Raw genomic sequence first — 19,454 nt, forward strand, 5'->3', positions numbered from 1 at the left:
TAAGTTTAGTGGCATTGCCCGCGATTGCAGGTGTTGTTGGTGTTCTTCTGCTTTCGGCAGTCAAATCTCTCTCTCGCTACTGCAGTGTTGCCTAGCTTTGGATATAAAAAGGCACTAAAATGCCCATTCAAAGAAAATAACTCAACAAATTTTTATTGAATCACTTAAAGAACTTTGTATACGTGACAAATTGTCTATAAAATGTGCGTTTTTTTAAATAAATGTGCTACCCTTTTTTAATTTAATTTATGAGTTTTTTTGTTAAGCGAGACTCTTTTGTTAAGGGAACGAATTTTTTGCTATATTTGAAGTTATGTAACTAGATAAGGTACTCTTTTTGTAAAAATGCCAGTATGGTTGCTTTAGTATTTTCTGCTATTTTGTTGCTTACTTTTACAATGAATATAACTCTTAATGTCCTATGTCCCACTAAGGATTGATGGCCGGAAGAAACGATTACACCTCTATGGTTTTAATCCGCATTCAGTAAATTCAAACGCCTTTTAAAATGTGTAAAAAGTTTTCAATCTTAAGAAAAGTTGAGAGAGGGACATTTAATGTTCTTCCATGATCTTAAAAGAAGCAAAAAATTAAATTCACACTTTCAAAATATCAAATTTTATAAAAACCAACTAATTTTCATTAGCACTAAAATCTTCTCAGAGTGGCTTCATAGCAATGTAGAACCATACAAATTTACACGAATTTTGCCACATTCCTCGTTAGTAGACTCTTGAGATCCTTTTTCAACTGGATCCACGAACTTTTTTCCATATCATCAGCTCTTCACTGAACCTTCTTAAATTGAAGAAGATTTGCTTCGACGGGATTTCGCTTTAAATTTCATCTGAATGGTAGTTTTCCTCAGCTTCGACATGGCCTGTGATCCAAGCGGTCTAGAGTTTTCTCTATAGATCGACGTTAGTCCAGTGTAAGTTTAGAATTGGAAGTGAAAGAGCCGATACCTCTTATTGCAGCTTGGTTATCACTAAGTACGAAGATGGGTGAAACTTCACCCTAGAAGGCCCCTAGGTGCCCCTTCATGTCATGTTTCCCTGCACTTTCATTGTATACATTTTGTTTACTACGTGCGACTACTGGCTATGCTTACATTTGGCATTGCCTATAATGGGAGCAGAGCATAAAAGAGCAATTTGAAAAGTTGAGAATAAAGAAATTTGTTACTCGCGCTATCTGAGTAATTCCCTTTGCTTACATATTTCACTTTTTATAAATTTTCATTTCTTTCAGAGTTTAATTGCCTAGAATCTTTCTTCACACCCACAACAGTCAGATATCTGTAGCAAATTTGTTTGGTTACCTAACTCACATTATGAGGACAAGGATATTTTTCGCAGTCACCGTCAATGTGCCCCACGTCATTCCTTATTTACCGCCTAAGTCTTAATGTGGCTCTTTAAATATCGGCAGCCACAGGCGTTTCCTGCCACCCCTGGCATTGTATTTATAGTTCAGCAATTTATTACATGCTGGGTGCCTCTTTGCTTACCTCACGAGTTATTTTCTCTATGTTTGTTATTTACCAAGCAAAAAAATAAAATACTGACGCATGCACCCCTGACTGGTGTTTTGCGCCAAGCTATTTTTGCATTTTACGGCATGCGTCTTGATGTTCTCGGACCAATCGAAAAGCTGTAACTTTTGATCCACCTCCCAACGCCATTTACCGTTTATGAGAAATTTTTGAAAATCAGAAGTACACTCAGGTAGATTTGAAATTGATTGCCAAGAGCGTCCTCTGTTAAAAAGAAAAAAAAGCACATCTAGACTTATAATGCTTGCATTGATGACCGAGCATAGGGATTGCTGAATATGGACCTGCAAAATCATATAATGCCACGGCATCGTCTGGTGTGGGCACACTATGTATAATTCTTACTTACTCTTCTCTAGTCGAAGATGTAAATTTACTTCCTTGCTTGCGGCCCTCCATATGCTTTAACTTTTCACACCGGTACAGAGACATTTAGGGAATGAAACGTTTTTAAATACCTTTCGTTTGATGTCCATTTTGTGGGAAGTCAGTTTTATCGAAGCACAGATTTCAAGTTTAGCAAATCGACTACTTCCATATATGAATGAAAATGAAGGTTGCTCTTCGATCTCACGGTCTCTTGTGCCCTCAACTCATCACTATACCTCATTCAAACCCAGCTCTTTCAATAACAATAAATCTAAGATGGAGCTAGGTTGGGTTGAGCATATATGCCTTCCTTCCGGCGCATCCGAAAGAGATATCTTCTCCTTCTTCTCGCTGTATTCATCACATGCGAAAAGAAGATGTGCTGGAGTTTTTGGGGATCAGAGATCCAAGCCTGTGCAGATGGTTACGCAGTGACTTTTGAAAATCTGCGTGAACATTCTCAGTTTGTTCTTAGGTAGGATTATGAGTTGCATGAACCTCGTTTGATTATGCCAGTAGAGAACTCGGTATAGTTTGGTGTTAGCTCAGCTTCTAACGTTAGCTCTTCGCTTCCAAGCTCTCCCTTGGTGGTGTGTTGTCTCATGGCGAGGAGGAGTTCGAGTCTTATTAATGACGAAGCCGCAGCCTCTCTAGCCAACGCATCCGCTACTTTGTTTCCAAATACACCACTATGTCCTGACACCTGTGTGAGCCGAATGCGATTTGTCCTTAATAAATTTAATTTCTCGACTCCCTCAGGGACAAATAACATCTTAACCGAAAAGGATGACAACGCTTTCAGTGTCGCTTGACTCTCGCTCGGAATGGTAATTCGCTCGATTAAGTTATAATTCGCTCATTCCGGAGATTTATACTTAATTTGAGCTTTGTACATAGGCATAGATGACATACGCTTCCTATTTAATCTATACCTCTGACATTATTTGAGATATTAGCATTTATATATAGTCTATGACACCCAGAAATATTGCAGCTTTTTGAATCTAAGGAACTTAAGTATTGGTTCTTGGAATTTATACCCTACTTACAAAAAGATCTTAATATCTTATCCTCGGTAGTTTTGTGGTATTTTCTCCAATGAGAGCAAATTTTGCGTCTTTGGAATCAAAGGGCGTAAGATTGTGTGGCGAAAAAAGGGTACGGCACTCGATAAGTGCAATTTAATGCCTACTGTGACACAGCATAGCATGTAATAGCAGGTTTGTTGTGAATATTTGGAAGAAAAATAATTTTGTACGCAGACTTTTCATAATGGATTTTGAAGGCGAATGCATGTTTGGTTTTGGATGTATGTTATTGATTACATTTTTTTTCTCTTTTATTTTCATAAAATTGAAAGCCAACTATTCTTGAGTGGATTTAAAATAAATCGATTTTTTAATTAATTATTTTTGTTGGTTCCGTGTACGCTGACTTTTTCTATCGAGTGTATATCTCTAGGCATGACGAAAGATAACCTATGCCAATAAGGAGTATCGCAGCTTTCTTAATAGAACAATTCGTTTAGAATCGGTTTCGTAGTTCTAGGAAAGAGTACAATCAAATGTCTTTATGTAATAATTACCATTTATTTTAATATAGATACTTCTAACATCTGTAAGCCTGTCGAAACAGGAGAGGGAGTGCTCGGGCAAGTATTCGGTATTTTTTGAGTTTCAACGTAATAGTCAGGCAAGTGATTAGTTAGGTTAGGTTAAATGGCTAAAAAACTGCAAAACTGCCAAGATAAGCGCTCGGATCCTTTTGCCCTTATTGAAAAACATCTGGAACTCTGAAAAAATATCCTCTGAGTTAAAAGAGGGGGTGAAAAACCAGTCTCCCGAAGAAGGGTAACCTATCTGAGTGCAAAAATTGGTAGTTCTCAAAAGGCTGCCCAACTCATTGAATCAGATACTACGCAAAGAACAAGCAGGCCTTCGTCCCCACTGCTCTTGCGTCGGTCGTGTAAGCTCAAACTCCTTGAGAGTGACCGTGGAGCAGTCGGTTGATTGGCACTCGCCTCTTTACCTCTGCTTCATCGACTTCGAGAAAGCGTTCGACATTCTCAATCATGAAGCAATCTGGAAAGCTCTTGAATGTAAAGGAGTACCTGAGCCAATTGCCACCATCATAAAAGAATTGTACTCGGGCGCTTCATCCGCGCGAAATTCGAAATTGCTTTAAGTAGTACTATGGAAGTTCAAACCGGTGTTAGGTAAGGATGTGTATTATCTCCACTCTTGTTCAACCTTGTCCTGGACTTAGTAATGCGACAAGCGCGTGCGGTCAGCAGGGGCATATCCTGGGGTTTATGCGGCTTAAATACCTAGACTATGCGGAGGACATTTGTTTATTATCGCACAAATACTCAGTAGCACAAACAGGTCTAAAACTGAACATAGCAAAGACCAAAGTAATGCGGAGTAACACCACCGAAACGCAAGCCCTTCAAATTTCCAACACGCCGCTTGAAGATGTAAATGAATTTTGCTACCTTGGGAACATAATTTCAAAAAACGGCGGATCAACAACTGATATATGAAACCGAATATCGAAGGGACGCGTTGCATTTAGCAGGCTAGACAAGGTATGGAAGTCAACCCACATCTCTAGGCACACAAAACTGAAATTATTTGATGCCAACCTGAAGTCGGTAGTTCTGTATGGATGTGAAACATGGAACTTAATAACCTAAACCGTTGCCTACGAAAGATAATGCGGATATTCTGGCCTGATATTACAAGCAACGATGATCTTTCGGCGGCTACCGGTGAAACACCAGTTCTCATAGAAATTATGCGTCGCAAGTAGAAATAGATCGGACACATATTGCGCAAACTACGGGATGACATCGCAGGAACAGCGCTAAACTGGAATCCCCAAGGAAGCCGTAGATGCGTGAAACCATAAAAAATCATTAATCATCTCTCGATAGCGCAAACCATTCACCGTAGCGGTTACTCCAGCTCATTTTCGAAAAAGTAAGATCCAATGACTCCGCCGGACCATAAAACGCACCAAACAGTCACACTTTGAGGACAGAGAGGATTTCCAACAATAACTCTTGAATTTTGCTTGTTGTCGAAGCCACCGAAGTGGAAATGGGCCTCATCACTCAAGATGATTTTTCGATGGAATTCCGGACCATTTTCATGCATTTCAACGACCCACTCAGCAAAGACACAACGTTGTTGATGATCGGCCGGTTGAGTTCTTGTGTTAACTGGACTTTATAAGCCTTAAGACCCAAATCTTTATGCAAAATACGGTGTAATGACATTTGTGGAATGCCTAATTCCCAGACAAACTTGAGTTTTCTTCAACACTTTTGGCTACAACAACAATATTTTCGACTGTTCTTGAGCGACGTGCACGAGTTTTATTCTTCACATCACTAACTTGTCCCAACAACTCGAATTTTTTCACCAATTTCTGTATTGCGGTCCGATAAGGTGCTTTACGTGACCCAAAAATGTTCGAGTTTTCGAACCGTCTCTGCCAAATGTTCACCATTTTTATAGTGAATTTTAATAATTTCAATGCGTTTTTTAAGCGTGTATTGTTCCATTTTTATTTATGGCGTAGTTTCTACTTGTCAAATATCAAAAAATGACAGTTTCAAAAGCGACATCTACCGAAATAGCGGGCTATTCAAAATAACACCTGTTATTGGGGAACCCTTTATATAAATGGCCGCCTTGAGCGAGCCGACTTGAACAAATTCGCCCATTGTGATACCAAAGCTACTGGTGCTTATGCAAATTTTGATTTCTAATCGGTGATAAGTTCTATATCACAAAGGTATTTGAACAGGAGAGCAGGGCTGCATGCCATTACCTTCAGTCTCAGTTTGCCTTTCAATGGCACTGGTTATCTGCAATTTTTTACTTACTTCTTCAATCCAATATGTCTGCCATCTGCAATCTGTCATTTGTCATTTGTGTTGCGTCAGCCGCCCCCAACATTTTATGACATATGCTTTATATACCGTTACGTGGTAGATACGTATCTCCTGTCAAATTACAACCTTATTTGCAATTTCGTTTAAGCCTATTTCCGTTGCGCAGCTTTTCCTTCAACTTCTTATCTCATTTTAGTTTAGCATTTCGATTTTGGCTGTAAATTAATATAGAAACAAAAACAAATATACACATATAAATATAATCGCATGTCTGCCTACCATTAGGGCCGCTGCATGGCTGTTCATCGACGGCGGAAGCAACCCTTTCTCAAACTACTTTTTATAATAGGTACATTTTTGGCTATGTAAAACTATTTACGGTTTCTTTTCGTTATTTGTTTTCTGTTCTCATTTTTTTTTTGTGTCGCTCGTACGTCAATGCCATAAATATTGTGCGCGCTTTAAGGTTTTAGCGCTTAAAATCTACTAGTTTTCTGCTCGTATGCACTCGCCTCTACATCCACATGCGAAGTAGAGTGTGTTTGTAATATATTTGAAAGTACAGTAGCACCATAAGTATGCACTTACTTAATTATAATCGCCTTTAACATGTTTTTGTTGTTTTTGCATTGATGAGCATACATACTTATGCACGTATATTTTTGTATTTAATTACAGCCCGAACCTGCAGCAGCAACAAAATGCCTGGTGGTAGCGGTGGTGGCAGTGGCTACGAAGAGGTGGCCGCCGCCAGACGTGGTCGCTTTCATGTGACCTCAACGACAGCGCAAGGACCACCAGAGACGACCTTCGGACGTTTTCGTCTAATGCCCACATGTAAGTATAACTAAATGTAATATACAAAAGTCAATGGAAAAAGAGAGAAACATTTTGCCCAGTGGCCATTACTTATGCAGGACTTACGTACAGAGCGAAAATTAACTTACCTTAATAAAAAGCTTAAACAGCCTGTAGATTTTGAATGCTTAAGTTACAGCTTCGCGTAAATTGAAAAATATAAAATAAAACTGCAACAAAGCAAAGAAGAATAACACAAGTGCATTTTGACAAGCCTAAGCCAAGCATAAAGAGGATATTTTTCATGGCAGAAATACATTCGGATTTGCCATTGCCCTGAGGGGTCACCGCTATTGTTTTATTTTGTATCATTTGGAGTTTCATACCCACTGTTGGTTTCGAATTTCAGCCGTACAAGAGAACGTACAGGGTTTGATTGAAAAGTAATGAGCCTTATTTTTTTAAGCAGTTTTATTAAACCTTTTGGCTTATACAACAAATATTCTTTAAAATAGGACCCTTGAGCGTCAATACACCGCTGGTAGCGGTCCTTCCACTGCAGGGAACATTTTTTAAACTCATCCGCCGGAATCGCGTTCAATTCGGCTGTCACAGTTTTTTGGATCGCCTCGATGGAGTCGAAACGCCTCCCCTTCAGCTTTCTTTTCAGGCGCGGGAACAAGATGAAGTCCGGAGGGGACAGGTCTAGGCTGTAGGGAGGGTAGGGAAGCACCGGAACCCCCATCTTGGCTAATGCAGAGGTGCAGAGGAAGACGGTGTGCGCCGGTGCATTGTCGTGATGAAGGGTCCAATTGTTGATGAGGTCGCGCCGAAGCCGGGTTTCAACGACTTGTGCCACCGTTTTACCTGGGCACTGGACAGAGATTGGTCCCCGTAAGCCGCCTTGAGTAGCCCAATGGTTTCGGTACTCGTTTTCTTTAGCTTTACGCAAAATTTGATCGAGTAACGTTGCTCCAACGATCGCTGCATTTTCGCCACTGCAAAACCATAACACACTTTTAAAACAGCTTTCACGCGCGGAGTGATGTTGACTGCACCGCTGTTGCCAGCGAACTGGGACCGGTTTCTAGTGGAAGGGGAAGGTCCAACGATCATTTTCCCCCACCAAACGATTCGGTTGATCGCTTGGCAGACGCTCCGCGCGTGAAGGCTCATTACTTTTGAATCAAACCCTGTATTTATGGTTGAGGCGTAGCAATTAAACAAGCAAGCAGAAAACGGTGTAATACATTCTGTCAAAAAAATACTGTGAATTCTTAAGTAATATGCAAAATAATTGTTTAATCATCAAAATGTTTTTTTTTCGCCTTCAAAATAGGCTCCATTCGAAGCAATACACTTATGCCAACTATTAGTCCAGTCATCAAAGTACCTTTTAAACGCGTTCGAAGAGATCTTCTTCAGCTTCAGCGAATTCTCCTTAATGCCCTCTAGCGGCGTCTGGGAATTGGAAATTTAAGTTTTGGGGGAAAAAAAGTCACTAGCCCCCTGTGGTTGTTCGATGATATTTGTCGAGTTTTTGGTCAAAAAGTGTTCACAATATGAGCCTCGTGAGATGGTGCGTTTTCTTTCCACAAATTGGGACGTTTTCTACGCACATTCTCTCTCAAACGTCGCATAACTTCCAAATAATATTCTTTATTTACCGTAGCTTGAAATCACTCTGATATGGGTTCCCGGTCATAGGAACATACGTGGTAATGAGGTAGCGGATGAGCTAGCAAGAAAAGGTTCGACACTAGAAATAGCAGAGGCAGTGGCAGTCTCCACCCCACTCAACACATTAAAAGCATCCATTGCTTCACACTATCATGCATTAGCCGAAAGAAGATGGAAGCAATTAACTACATACATGTATTACAACAAAAAACAAATGGCCGTCATACAAAATCCAAAGGACGAATGATCTGTTAGGATGCTCTCGGCCAAACATGTCACGAATCACTGCAGCCCTTACAGGTCATTGGAAAGTAGGGGATTATGCAGCTAGACTCAACCTACCCTTTAATCTTATCTGCAGAAGCTGTGAAGCAGAAGGGGCGAAGGAAAGTCTTGGAAAAGACTTATGCACTTATGTGAATGTCCAAAGCTGCCTAGAGCACGACTCCGATCCTTTGGTAAGCCTTTCTTGAAGCAAATTAATGAGATCTCAGACATCGAGATGAAGAATTTACTATCTGACTTAGATCAAAAAAAAAAAAAAACTTCATCACACGAGGACAGTGGTAGCAAAACGGTGCTGGTCACTAATTAGGACTATTTCAGTGCAAATACTCAACCACTTCAACAACAACAACAACAACCGTAGAACCATTTGGAATGAATTCCGAGTGCACAACGCCAGATATCAAAGAAAACGAGTAGCACAACTTTCACTTTTGACCGACTTAGACGTGGTTTTTTGGGTTTCGGCTCATGTGGATAGCGCCATTCAGTCGCCTGTTAACTGGTTTGCATGTCAAAGTTATATACCTACGTCTCAACACCTGTTATGATACGCTGGATAAACGTTGGGTCCGAATTCACTTGCTCGAGCATGCCTACAGCCACCTTCTCCCGATGATTCCGATTTGGAAGAAATTCAATTCTCTGGGAACGAGTCGAGCAGCCACGCGTCTCATGTCCAATTGGTGGTGTAAAATGTTGCGAATTGATATGCTAAGGTCACGTGTTACCTCCCTCAAATTTAAATGATGGCTTTCCAGCATCATTTCCTTGACTTTGTCGATGTTTTCACGCGGTGGAGCAAATTTTCCACGACTTCTCGGCCCCCTGCAAAAGCCTTATGCCACTCGTATACCCGTGGTTTTGATAAAGCACACTTGCCATAGACTTTCTTCAACATTTTCAACGATTCGGCACATGTAATCCCGTTCAAACACGGAAAATTTAAGATAAATTCTTTGTTCGATATTTTTACCCATAGTGAAAATCGCAGAGCAAACCTGCAGTTGACTCATAAATTAAATGCCAAAAACAAGCTAATTGACAGATCATGCTCACTCACTCCTCTGCGACACTATAGAGGGTCGACCGGTGTAAGTAAATGCCGGAAACAAACCGTGGCAACAACGCGCAGTAGTCCGAGCGTTTATCACCCGCACAAACGCAACGATTCCAGGATCGTAGCAACGGCACAAATTACCGCAAGGCAATGCCAATAAATTCGACGCCGGAATGGATAGCACTTTATAGTACGCACTTAATAGTAAGCACTAGCCAGGAAACGAAAATAAGCGCCAAAAAATAGGCACCGAAAAAAAAAACGCCAAAAAATTGGGACTAAAAAACGCCCAAGACAGTAGGCACCAAGGAAATATTGTATAACGCCAAAAAGTAAGCTCCAAAAATATATTTCCTACAAGTTTGCTCCAACAAAAAAGCGCCAAAAAGTAGGCAGTGTTATTTCTCACTAGAAATTAGCAATCACAAGGAAAAACTCAGGAAAAAAAGCCTAAAGTGTATCTAAGATATATACAAGGTATAGCTCTCTCTCTCTCCTTTTCCTCTACTTTATATCTTGTTTCTCTCTCGCGGAACAAAAATGCCCAAAACGTTGCATGGCCTTGAAATTTTACCGTCCATTCTCGCTCGTCCATCGACGCCTAAGAAGTTTCACTTCAAAAACAGTGCTCATGATGTTGCATAACCTCAAATATAATAAATTATGGTTTTTGCATATCCAAGCCGGATAAATAGCGTGGTAAAGTTCTTCTGAGGTCTTATTAGGATTCAACAAGTCAGTAACCCTCTAAAAATTTTAGTTAAAATCTTGATTTTGAAATCAATTCAATTTTTCTTGCCTGAAAAATAATGATTGTTTGCTATCAATTGCTGAGTTATATGGGTCTTTGGTGAAAATTCTCATCAAATTGGTGAACAAAATATTGAGTTATTAAGATCAATGACGTCTGGAGCATTCTGGCTTAAAAAAAAATAAATTGCATATTTTCGGCCACAGTAGCTACACCCGCAAGCCATCGAAGAATATTATTGCTATCTACAAGCAAATCAGTCTTACGTGCCTCACTCCCAATTCTCTACAGCGATGCAATACAGACTGATAGTCACGAAAATCACGAGCGAAAGCAAACTATCAAATCAACCAAGGACAATTAAATTATTTATCTTCTAGTTAGGGCTAAATGTTAAAAGATTTCACGATTATGCCGAATTTAGAAAATTAAAAGGTATAGGAATTTAGGAAAACGATAGGAATGACTACGAAATACCATTATCATCATCATTGTTGGCTGGACAACCCTGGTCGGGTCTTCGCCTGCTGTAGCATATGCCTCCAATTGCCTCGGTTTCGTGCCTGTGTGCTCCATGCCCGAAATCCCAATACTCGTAAGCCTGCATCTTATTCTACACCGCCAATCCATCTAAGCGACAGGCGGCCGCTTCTTCTCTGTCTGTGGCATTTACTAAAGAGTATTTTTCAGGTGGGTAATCCGTGTTCGACCGCAATATGTGATCATGATTGTGGTTATCACAGATGGGTTCGCATATACTATAGTTTTTCGAGTTCATGATTGTAGCGCTTGCGCCACTCGCCTTTATCGCATTTTCCACCGAACTCTCCTCTCGAAAATCAGCAGCTTCTGTTTATCCGCATCTTTGAGTGTCCACGTTTCACTACCGTATAGCAGATGGAAATTATAATTGAGCGATACAGTGAAATCTTTGCTTTTCTGTCTAAGAAGCGACTCTTTAGGTATTGACGCAGCGAAAAATAGCAGCGGTTGGCTACTAGAATTCTGTGGCCGATTTCTGCAGAATATTTTGTTGTCATATTTAATAATTACTCCAAAATATTTAAATTCCTTCACTATTTCGAAACCATAGTCACCGATTTTTAGTATTTGACTCACAGAGTCCTTTCAATATTTACGAAGGCTTCTTCCAAACTCCTCAGTGAGGATGCGATTATGTCTATGTCGTTCGCGTAAGCCAGCAATTGAACCGATTTAAACAAAATATATTAGTTCCACCCTGCAGACTTAACAATTCGGCACTTTATCCATAAATTTGGACAACCGCAAAGGTCGATGAAGAAGTATCTTCATGTCGGAGAAACGTAAGATCGTTAGAGAATAGTGTTGGCGTTCGAGGTAGTGCGCGAGAGAATCTAAGGCAGTCCATTCTACAGAAGCTGGGTCTTTGAGTGACATCAACTTAGCTGATTTTGCGTCCAGACCTTGGTTTCCATCCCAACAAAGTTTAATTAACATAACTCAAAAACTAAAGCTCAACGACCATAGACTAGATTGGGTGTTCGATAATTGGGTTTCAGAGCAATTGGCGGATGACCCTGGCCTTAGAAAGAAATTTTTTTTAGTTATGAGGCAGACTTTTGGTTAAGAGGCTTCGTTAATTAGTAAAATTGCCGTATTTGGAGCACTAAAAATCTATGGTGTCTCTATCCTCCTAAATAGTTTGGTGTGAAATTTTTCTCAATGGTGTCATCGAAAGGTGGAAAACTTCTTTGTTGTTGTAGCATTGTAAACTGCTTACCCAGTTTTGTAAAATCATCGGTCGTTGTCGTCGAGCTCATCCAACGGCAGGCACAAGAAAAGGGCCATTTCAACAGGATGGCACCAGAAGGAAAGAGATGCTGGATGAGAGTGCTTATGAAAGCAAGTTAAGAGTTAATTAGAGTCCTGTAAGACACCTTAATCACATGCTGGGCAGATCGATTCTGTTTCAGTAGAAGTTTAACCTGCTACAGTAACCAGAATCTCACAAGTCAGCTGGAGCTTTTCGTCTGCGATGGGTAGTGTTTGTATTCCGATAACGATACTCCGGGAGCCAGAGTTCATAAAGGTGTTGTTGTTGTTGTTTAGCATCTTACTAAACCCTCTCAGAGTAATGTAGTTACTGGTCGTCTTCGTCTAGCTCATCTAGTGGTACGCCCAAGAAACTTGCGGTTTCGACATCTTGGGTCCAGAATGAAAGGGGTGTTAGGTGCGTAGTTTTGATGGGACATGTGAAAAAGTGGCTAGTATCGTGCGGAGTGCCTTCACATGCTGGACATATGTTGGGTATGTCGGGGTCAATTCTGGATAGGTAGGAGTTTAGTCTGCTCTTCATCTATAAAGCTCTTCAATGTACTTCGATGATGGCATTCAGAGGTTGGGAGTTTAGAAAAGACGTAAGTGTCTCCCTTTGAATGCCATTTAGCGTCTGCCACATAGCGTTTGCGTCATTTTGTCCATAGCAGCCGGTTCTACGTTACCGGAATCACTCGCATTTTTTCCTGCCAAGGGCAGCCACCCCAGGAAACTAGCTCTGTCTAGTGCACCGTACCGTACCTTACCTACCATGACTGTAGTAAGAGACTCTTGCTGAATATAGTTCATACTCTCTCTGTATACTGGGCATCATGCCCAGTTACTGGCGACACCGAAATCGTATTACTTAGCCTCGCTTGACTTAACGAAAAACGTTGCGCTTATAAGTATGCAATCAATTATGACCGATGAGACGAGAATCGACGAGAATGTTCAACCTAACCATTGTATTTTTATAATTTACCCTAACGCATTGCAGTACTCACTCCCACACAACCTGCAGTAACTCATAAACACTTAAAAAGTCTATAAAATTGTTTGATTTTATCTAAAAAATCCTTTACTTTATTCTCTCATACAACTCACTGACCGATTACTCTTTGTGTTCCATTTTTACATTCCAGCTAATTATGGTGCAATTTCGCCCATATTGCAACGTGGGCGTTTCGCTGTCATCCCCGAGGAACCGCAAGGTTCACCGGCGCAGGGCACACCACCAACAGAACGTTCGGTACGTTCACCCTCGCCGGAATGGGATTTCGACATTGAACAGGTAAGTGCGCAGCCCATAGATGATTTACCTACAGACATAATAATAAGCTTTCAACCTCCAATTACGAGCAACTATACTGGGCAGCTTAACTGTACTCGGCGCTTAAAAAGCCTTGAGACTTTGATGGTTACCAAGGCATGGAAACTCGTTTGCTAATTAGTATTTTCATATAGAAATTTTGTTACCCATATACTGGCTCATGCGTACTTTTGTATGTGTGCCTTGTCGGTTATGCAAAGGCGATACTTTTATCGATTGCTTTCGCTCAAAATTGTTGTTGACTTTTGTTCTAGCATTTGAGTAATGCTGATCTAATTTTCATTCTGGGTTCGTTTGTTTTATTTTTTGTCATTTCAAGTAAACTACTGAAATTCTGCTTGTAATTAGACGGAAATCGCTCAGAAATATTAATAGACTTCAATATCAATTTTCCATTGGGAAGTGTTTTTAATTGTGTTTAGACTCTAATGAATTGAAGTACATAAGCGTGCGGGAAATGTATGTAGTAGGGATGCAAATTTTTCGGATGTTATTGATCCCGAAACTTTCGGGAACTCATTTTGTAATTTCGGGATCACGGGACGGTTCTGAAATTAAACGTAGTTTTTTGTATTTGAAATACATTAGCGAATTGTGTGTAAAATATTGCGTTTCGGGACTTTGCTGATCCCGGAATTTTCGAGATCTCATTTTGTACTTTTGGGATCCTGGGACTATTCCGAAATTAAACGTCGTTTGGAGTTTGTTGTATTTTAAATATATTAGCGTATTACAGTTTAGAGTGTTATCCTCCAAGCGAGACCAAAATTTATTGCACATAAAACCAGCAGATGAGAAACACCACTCTGCTTCAACTCTTGTTGACTGTACTAACCTTGTGGGGACGAGTTTCGGTATATAGCCGCCCAAATTAGTTCGTAGCTGCAAGGCTCGCGACGTCTGTTGTTCTAAGCGATAAGATACGCATAGGTATAGTAAAATAGTCACTTTTTCATTCACAGACATTAGGGGCCATTAGCGACGAAGTCTTATCTTCCTTATAATGTAAACTTACGATGTGAGACGACGGTAAAGTCAGAACGAATTTCAGTTTTTCGATTCAATCTCCCCGTGTCACTGCCAGAGGAACCAGCAGGATTTTTATATATTTTATATTTTATCCCACGCACGATGGCTAAGCGATCTAGAGATGATACGTTAGATAGTGACAGCTCTGACGAATATTACTTTGAATCTGATAAGATGACGGCATTACTTCGTGAAGTGAAAGTGAAATCCGTGCAATAAGGAATCCACTCAGGCATTTCAACATTGGCAGTGATAGCAGTTTGTTTATAATTATTTTTTGATTTCATGAACAATTTTTTCTTGCGTTAAATAAAGCCTTAGTTTTAATAACGTTGAACGTATTTATTTTCTTTACTGCGTACTCCAATAGCTCTCGTCCTCAGCGACGCTCACCCGTCGAACGGCTCCGTCCCCAAAGGGTTATATGTGGCACCGTCTTGCTCAAACCACATGTCATGCAAGTCAAGCTCTTGCATTTTGGGCAAACAAAAGTTGGATATCAATTCACGGTAGCACTCACCATTCACAGTTACGTTACGATTCGCAGCATCTTTGAAGAAGTACGGTCCAATGACACCTCCAGCCCATAAACCGCACCAAACTGTGATCTTTTCTGGATACATTGGTAGCTCTTGCAGTTCTTCTGACTGATCTTCACTCCAAAATCGACAATTCTGCTTATTTACGTACCCATTGATCCAAAAATGAGCTTCGTCGCTGAACACAATTTTTCGACTTTAAACTTTCTTAACAGAACACGCATTTTTATAATAAAATTCAATGATTTGCAAGCGTTGTTCGTTTGTAAGACGATTCATGGTTAAATTATAGACCAAATTAAAGATGTTTGACAGTGAAACAAAACACGAAACGTGCGTCAGCTGTTTAAACTAACTGTTTAAAAAGATAATAGCTAAAAAAGCACCGTTTATTAATTTCCTTAATCAAAACCACTGGCATATCATACGGCTTTCTATTAACCCTCTTTGCATTTTATTCCTCATGTTAACTACTGGGTGTAACGGGAATTTTGTGCTGCTACTTTTTCGCACTCTAAAACACAATTCTCCGCCTAATGTAAACCCAGTTTTTTTCTAAAAAGATATTGCAAACGCGTAAAGCTCAACCAATGTTGCAAATAAAGCTTTTTCTTTACCAAAGATGATGATGAAAAGTGAAAGGATCTGGTGAAAAAAAATTTACTCAACTATCTTGGGATTTCAAAAAAAAAAACGTAGAGATTGACATCCCTAATACATACATACACCATGTGCATATAGACATACAGTCATCGCCATTGTTTTTCGAATCTCACATAAGTAAAGGGTGATCAATTTATCTCTAAATTGCATTTTAATTTGAAATAAAACAACGAAAATTCAAATTAATTGGGAAATCTTTGTGATTTTTGTGTAGAACCATTCACGAGATATATTTTTTAAAGGTAGGTAATCGCTTTTAAATGTTGGCCGCAACTGCACCGTAATTTGGTCATCCCAACTCTGCCCTTAAAAATGCGTGCAAAAAAACAAAAAGGATTTCTTCAATGAATTAAGTCGCACCCCTCGTATACACCTTCCATAGATAAAGCTAAAAAAGCTGTGCTAAATCAAAAATTTCACGTGGAGCTCGTGGATTTCCATATTAAGATATCTTCTGCTCAAATATGAACGAGACGTTATCAATAAAACGGTCCGCGGATGACATATGGCAAAAATAAATTTTTTGTTTTTTGGTAGGACTGTTATAAGCTTACATGGCAAATTTCAGCGTGATATGTCACATAGTTTGTTTTCTGTGCTGCTCTTTTATGACTTCAATTGTCTCAAAATGTTTTCCAAGGAGCGGCAACTTGAGCTTGGGAAACAGGAAAAAGTCACATGGAGCCATATCAGGCGAATACGGTGCTTGCGGAACGATATTAACATTATTTTTGTTCAAATAATCGCGAAGAAGACGTGAGGTATGAGCTGGTGCATTATCGTGATGCAAGAACCATGACTTGTTGTCCCACAATTCCTTCCTTTTAAGACGAATGTTTTCGCGCAAACGCTTTAAAACGTCTAAATAATATTCAGCGTTAACCGATTTTGCGATTTGCGCGATTTTCAAGCACAATTTCCTTTACTTTTCCGATGTTTTCGTCGTTTACTGATGTTGCTGGACGACGTTCATGAGGCAAGTTTTCAACCGATGTACGGCCCTCTTTGAACGATTTGTACCACTGGAAAACACGTGCACGCGATAGAGAAGAGTCTCCATAGATTGTCTGCAACATTTTTAAGGCGTCTGAAGCCGAAATTTTGTTGGAATAACAAAATTTCAAACAAATTCTTTGTTCAACTTGAATTTCCATCGTTAAATTCGAAGAACACACTCGAGCTTGACTTGTTTACAGTAGCACAGAAAACAAACTATGTGACATATCACGCTGAAATTTGCCATGTAAGCTTATAACAGTCCTACCAAAAAACAAAAAATTTATTTTTGCCATATGTCATCCGCGGACCGTTTTATTGATAACGTCTCGTTCATATTTGAGTAGAAGGTATATGCAACTTTCTTTCTCAGAATTTTTGGGGCATGCCGTACAAAATACAAGTTTCAAATGTCTACAAAATACTGCTGATTTCGATGATGTGGGGCATTTTGTTTTATATAAAAAACTCGAGTATGTATGGTATTTGGTTAAAAACCTGAAAATTTTCATGAATATAAAAAAAAATCACTAAGTTTGAAAATTTGCGTTATATGATTTTTGTTGTTGTATTAGGCCGCTGTTGACAAATGGGTTGGTTCCTTGATTACCATTTCGGGAGTGAGTGAGTTTATATATCCGTGCATGAATATCAAATATTTAATAGGCAAATTTTTTCTAATAGCAGTTGCCCCTCGGCAGGCCATGGCAAACCTCCGAATGTATTTCTGCCATGAAAAAGCTCCTCATAGAAACATCTGTCGTTCGGAGTCAGATTAAAACTGTCCCTCCAATTGTGGAACAATATCAAGACGCTCTCCACAAATAAGGTGCGTTTCATAATCATAAGACACCCCTAATTTTTCAAAGTATTTTAATTTGTAGCCTTCAGAGGAAAATGAAAATTTTATACATCGATTAAAGTAACAAAATTTAGAACTTTTTTTAATACATAAAGAAAATGTTTAGCAAAAACGTATTTCCAGGCGTTTCAAAATGATAAGACACTGTTTAAGTAAAGTGATCGTTTAACAAAAGTATACTTTTTTCGAATTTTTTTCTGTCGTCTAGAATATTTTAGTATTCTATGGAAGCAGCATTTGCTTTAGCGACACAAAATAACTTTTTTTTTCATCGATTCTGCTAACTTTTTAAGTAAATTTATATCCAGAGAAGCCCATTCTGCCTTAATTGCCGCTTGAAGCTCGTTGGTGTTGTCAAATTGGCGATTTTTAGCGTAAGCTCTTCTGACTAATATACCCCAAATGTTTTTTATTGGGTTTAGATGCAGAGAACACGCCGCCCAGTCCATAGTTTTTATGAAACAGTCGGCCAAATACTGTCTTGTTTTCCTGCTTATGTGGATTCGGGCGTTGTCTTGCTGAAAAACGAAGGGCACTTTCCGATTATCCTGAATAAAAGGAAGGAGACTTTTTTTCAAAACATTTTTTTAGTCCCCACTGTTCATTCGCGTTGATGTAAACTGTATATCAAGGGTTGCTTTCGATGTAAACGCACCGCAAACCATAACAGAACCTGCACCGAAGTTGCGCATGGGAAATAAGAGGGGGCAAATCTTTCCAATAATTTCAAAACCAGCGGGTCCAACAAGGTTCCATTTTTTTCATCCGAAAATATAACCTTTTTAAAAATAATATGAAATTGGGCAACATTAAAAATATTCCAAAAATCTTACTGTGTCCCAGTTGGTGTCTAGGTGTTTTTCTGCATACTGAAGAAGCGCTAGCTTGTGCCGTGACAGAAGATGGGGTCCTTTTCTTATTTTTGATAATTTTGAATGATTGCACCTCTGTAATGTGCGCCCAACTGTTGTTTTTGAAACCTTATTTTGAACAAGAGCGGCAAAGTTGGCGCAAGACTTAGTCGAGTTGGAAGCTTTTCTTATGATTGCTTGCTGTTCTCGACTTGATAGTGATAATTTTCTTCCAACGGGCTTCAAAATGTTGTAATTCTCAGGACTCCGTAAAAAATTCCGGATAACACAACGACTTCTGCCTGTTTTTTTTTTCGCAATTAATTTGATTGACAAGCCTGAATCCTTGTAGGCCAAAATTTGTTCACGCTCCTCTTGTGATAATATTGAACCCCTAAATTAATTTAAAATTATAATTAAAGTCATCCAAAACAACAATCAGCACCTTCTATCTCTTCAGAAGCTTATTTTCGACTGGTGTCTTATCATTATGAAACGCCGAAAAGACTAGTCAAAGTGCAGCTTCTTGGAAAAAGGTAACGGTTTTACAAAATAGAGTGAGCTTTCGCACCACAAACAATTGATGGCAGTCTTAAGTCTATAACTGTTGAAATGGCGCGAAATAAAAGCTACTCCGGAAGGTAAAAGCGGGCTTATGGTACTTCAAAAATTGTATACTGAAACGCACCTAATAATAAATATGTATTTAAATCCAAAGCCCAAATCGAACACATCGCATCAACGGATTGATTTGACTGCTTCGTTAGATTCACCGTAAGAGGAAGTTGAGAGAACGGCCGTAAATAATATACGGCTGCATTTTGCAAGGTGACTCAAATTCCAAAAAATCGTCAGGCTTTCTCATTCTTTGCGAATTTCTCTTCAATAATTTTGCAAATATTGTAAAAATTAATATGGCGTAATAAAACAGCAGAGTATTAACGACGCTAATTGTAATTTTTAGTATTGGCATACCGATACACAA

General features: G+C 39.4%; 1 protein-coding gene across 1 annotated transcript in view; it reads left to right on the top strand.

The window, feature by feature from the left end:
* LOC129253359 (uncharacterized) overlaps window positions 1-19,247 on the top strand; it is a 39,090-nt gene extending 19,843 nt beyond the window's left edge. Inside the window, exons 3-5 of the mRNA XM_054891709.1 lie at window positions 6,504-6,662; window positions 13,342-13,490; window positions 19,188-19,247. Coding sequence (XP_054747684.1) covers window positions 6,527-6,662; window positions 13,342-13,490; window positions 19,188-19,247 — 345 coding nt within the window. The 5' untranslated portion in view covers window positions 6,504-6,526. The remainder of the gene's footprint in view (window positions 1-6,503; window positions 6,663-13,341; window positions 13,491-19,187) is intronic.
* The last annotated feature ends 207 nt before the right edge of the window (window positions 19,248-19,454 follow it).

The sequence above is a fragment of the Anastrepha obliqua genome, chromosome 1 (genome assembly GCF_027943255.1).
Source record: "Anastrepha obliqua isolate idAnaObli1 chromosome 1, idAnaObli1_1.0, whole genome shotgun sequence".
Taxonomy (NCBI): Eukaryota; Metazoa; Arthropoda; class Insecta; order Diptera; family Tephritidae; genus Anastrepha; species Anastrepha obliqua.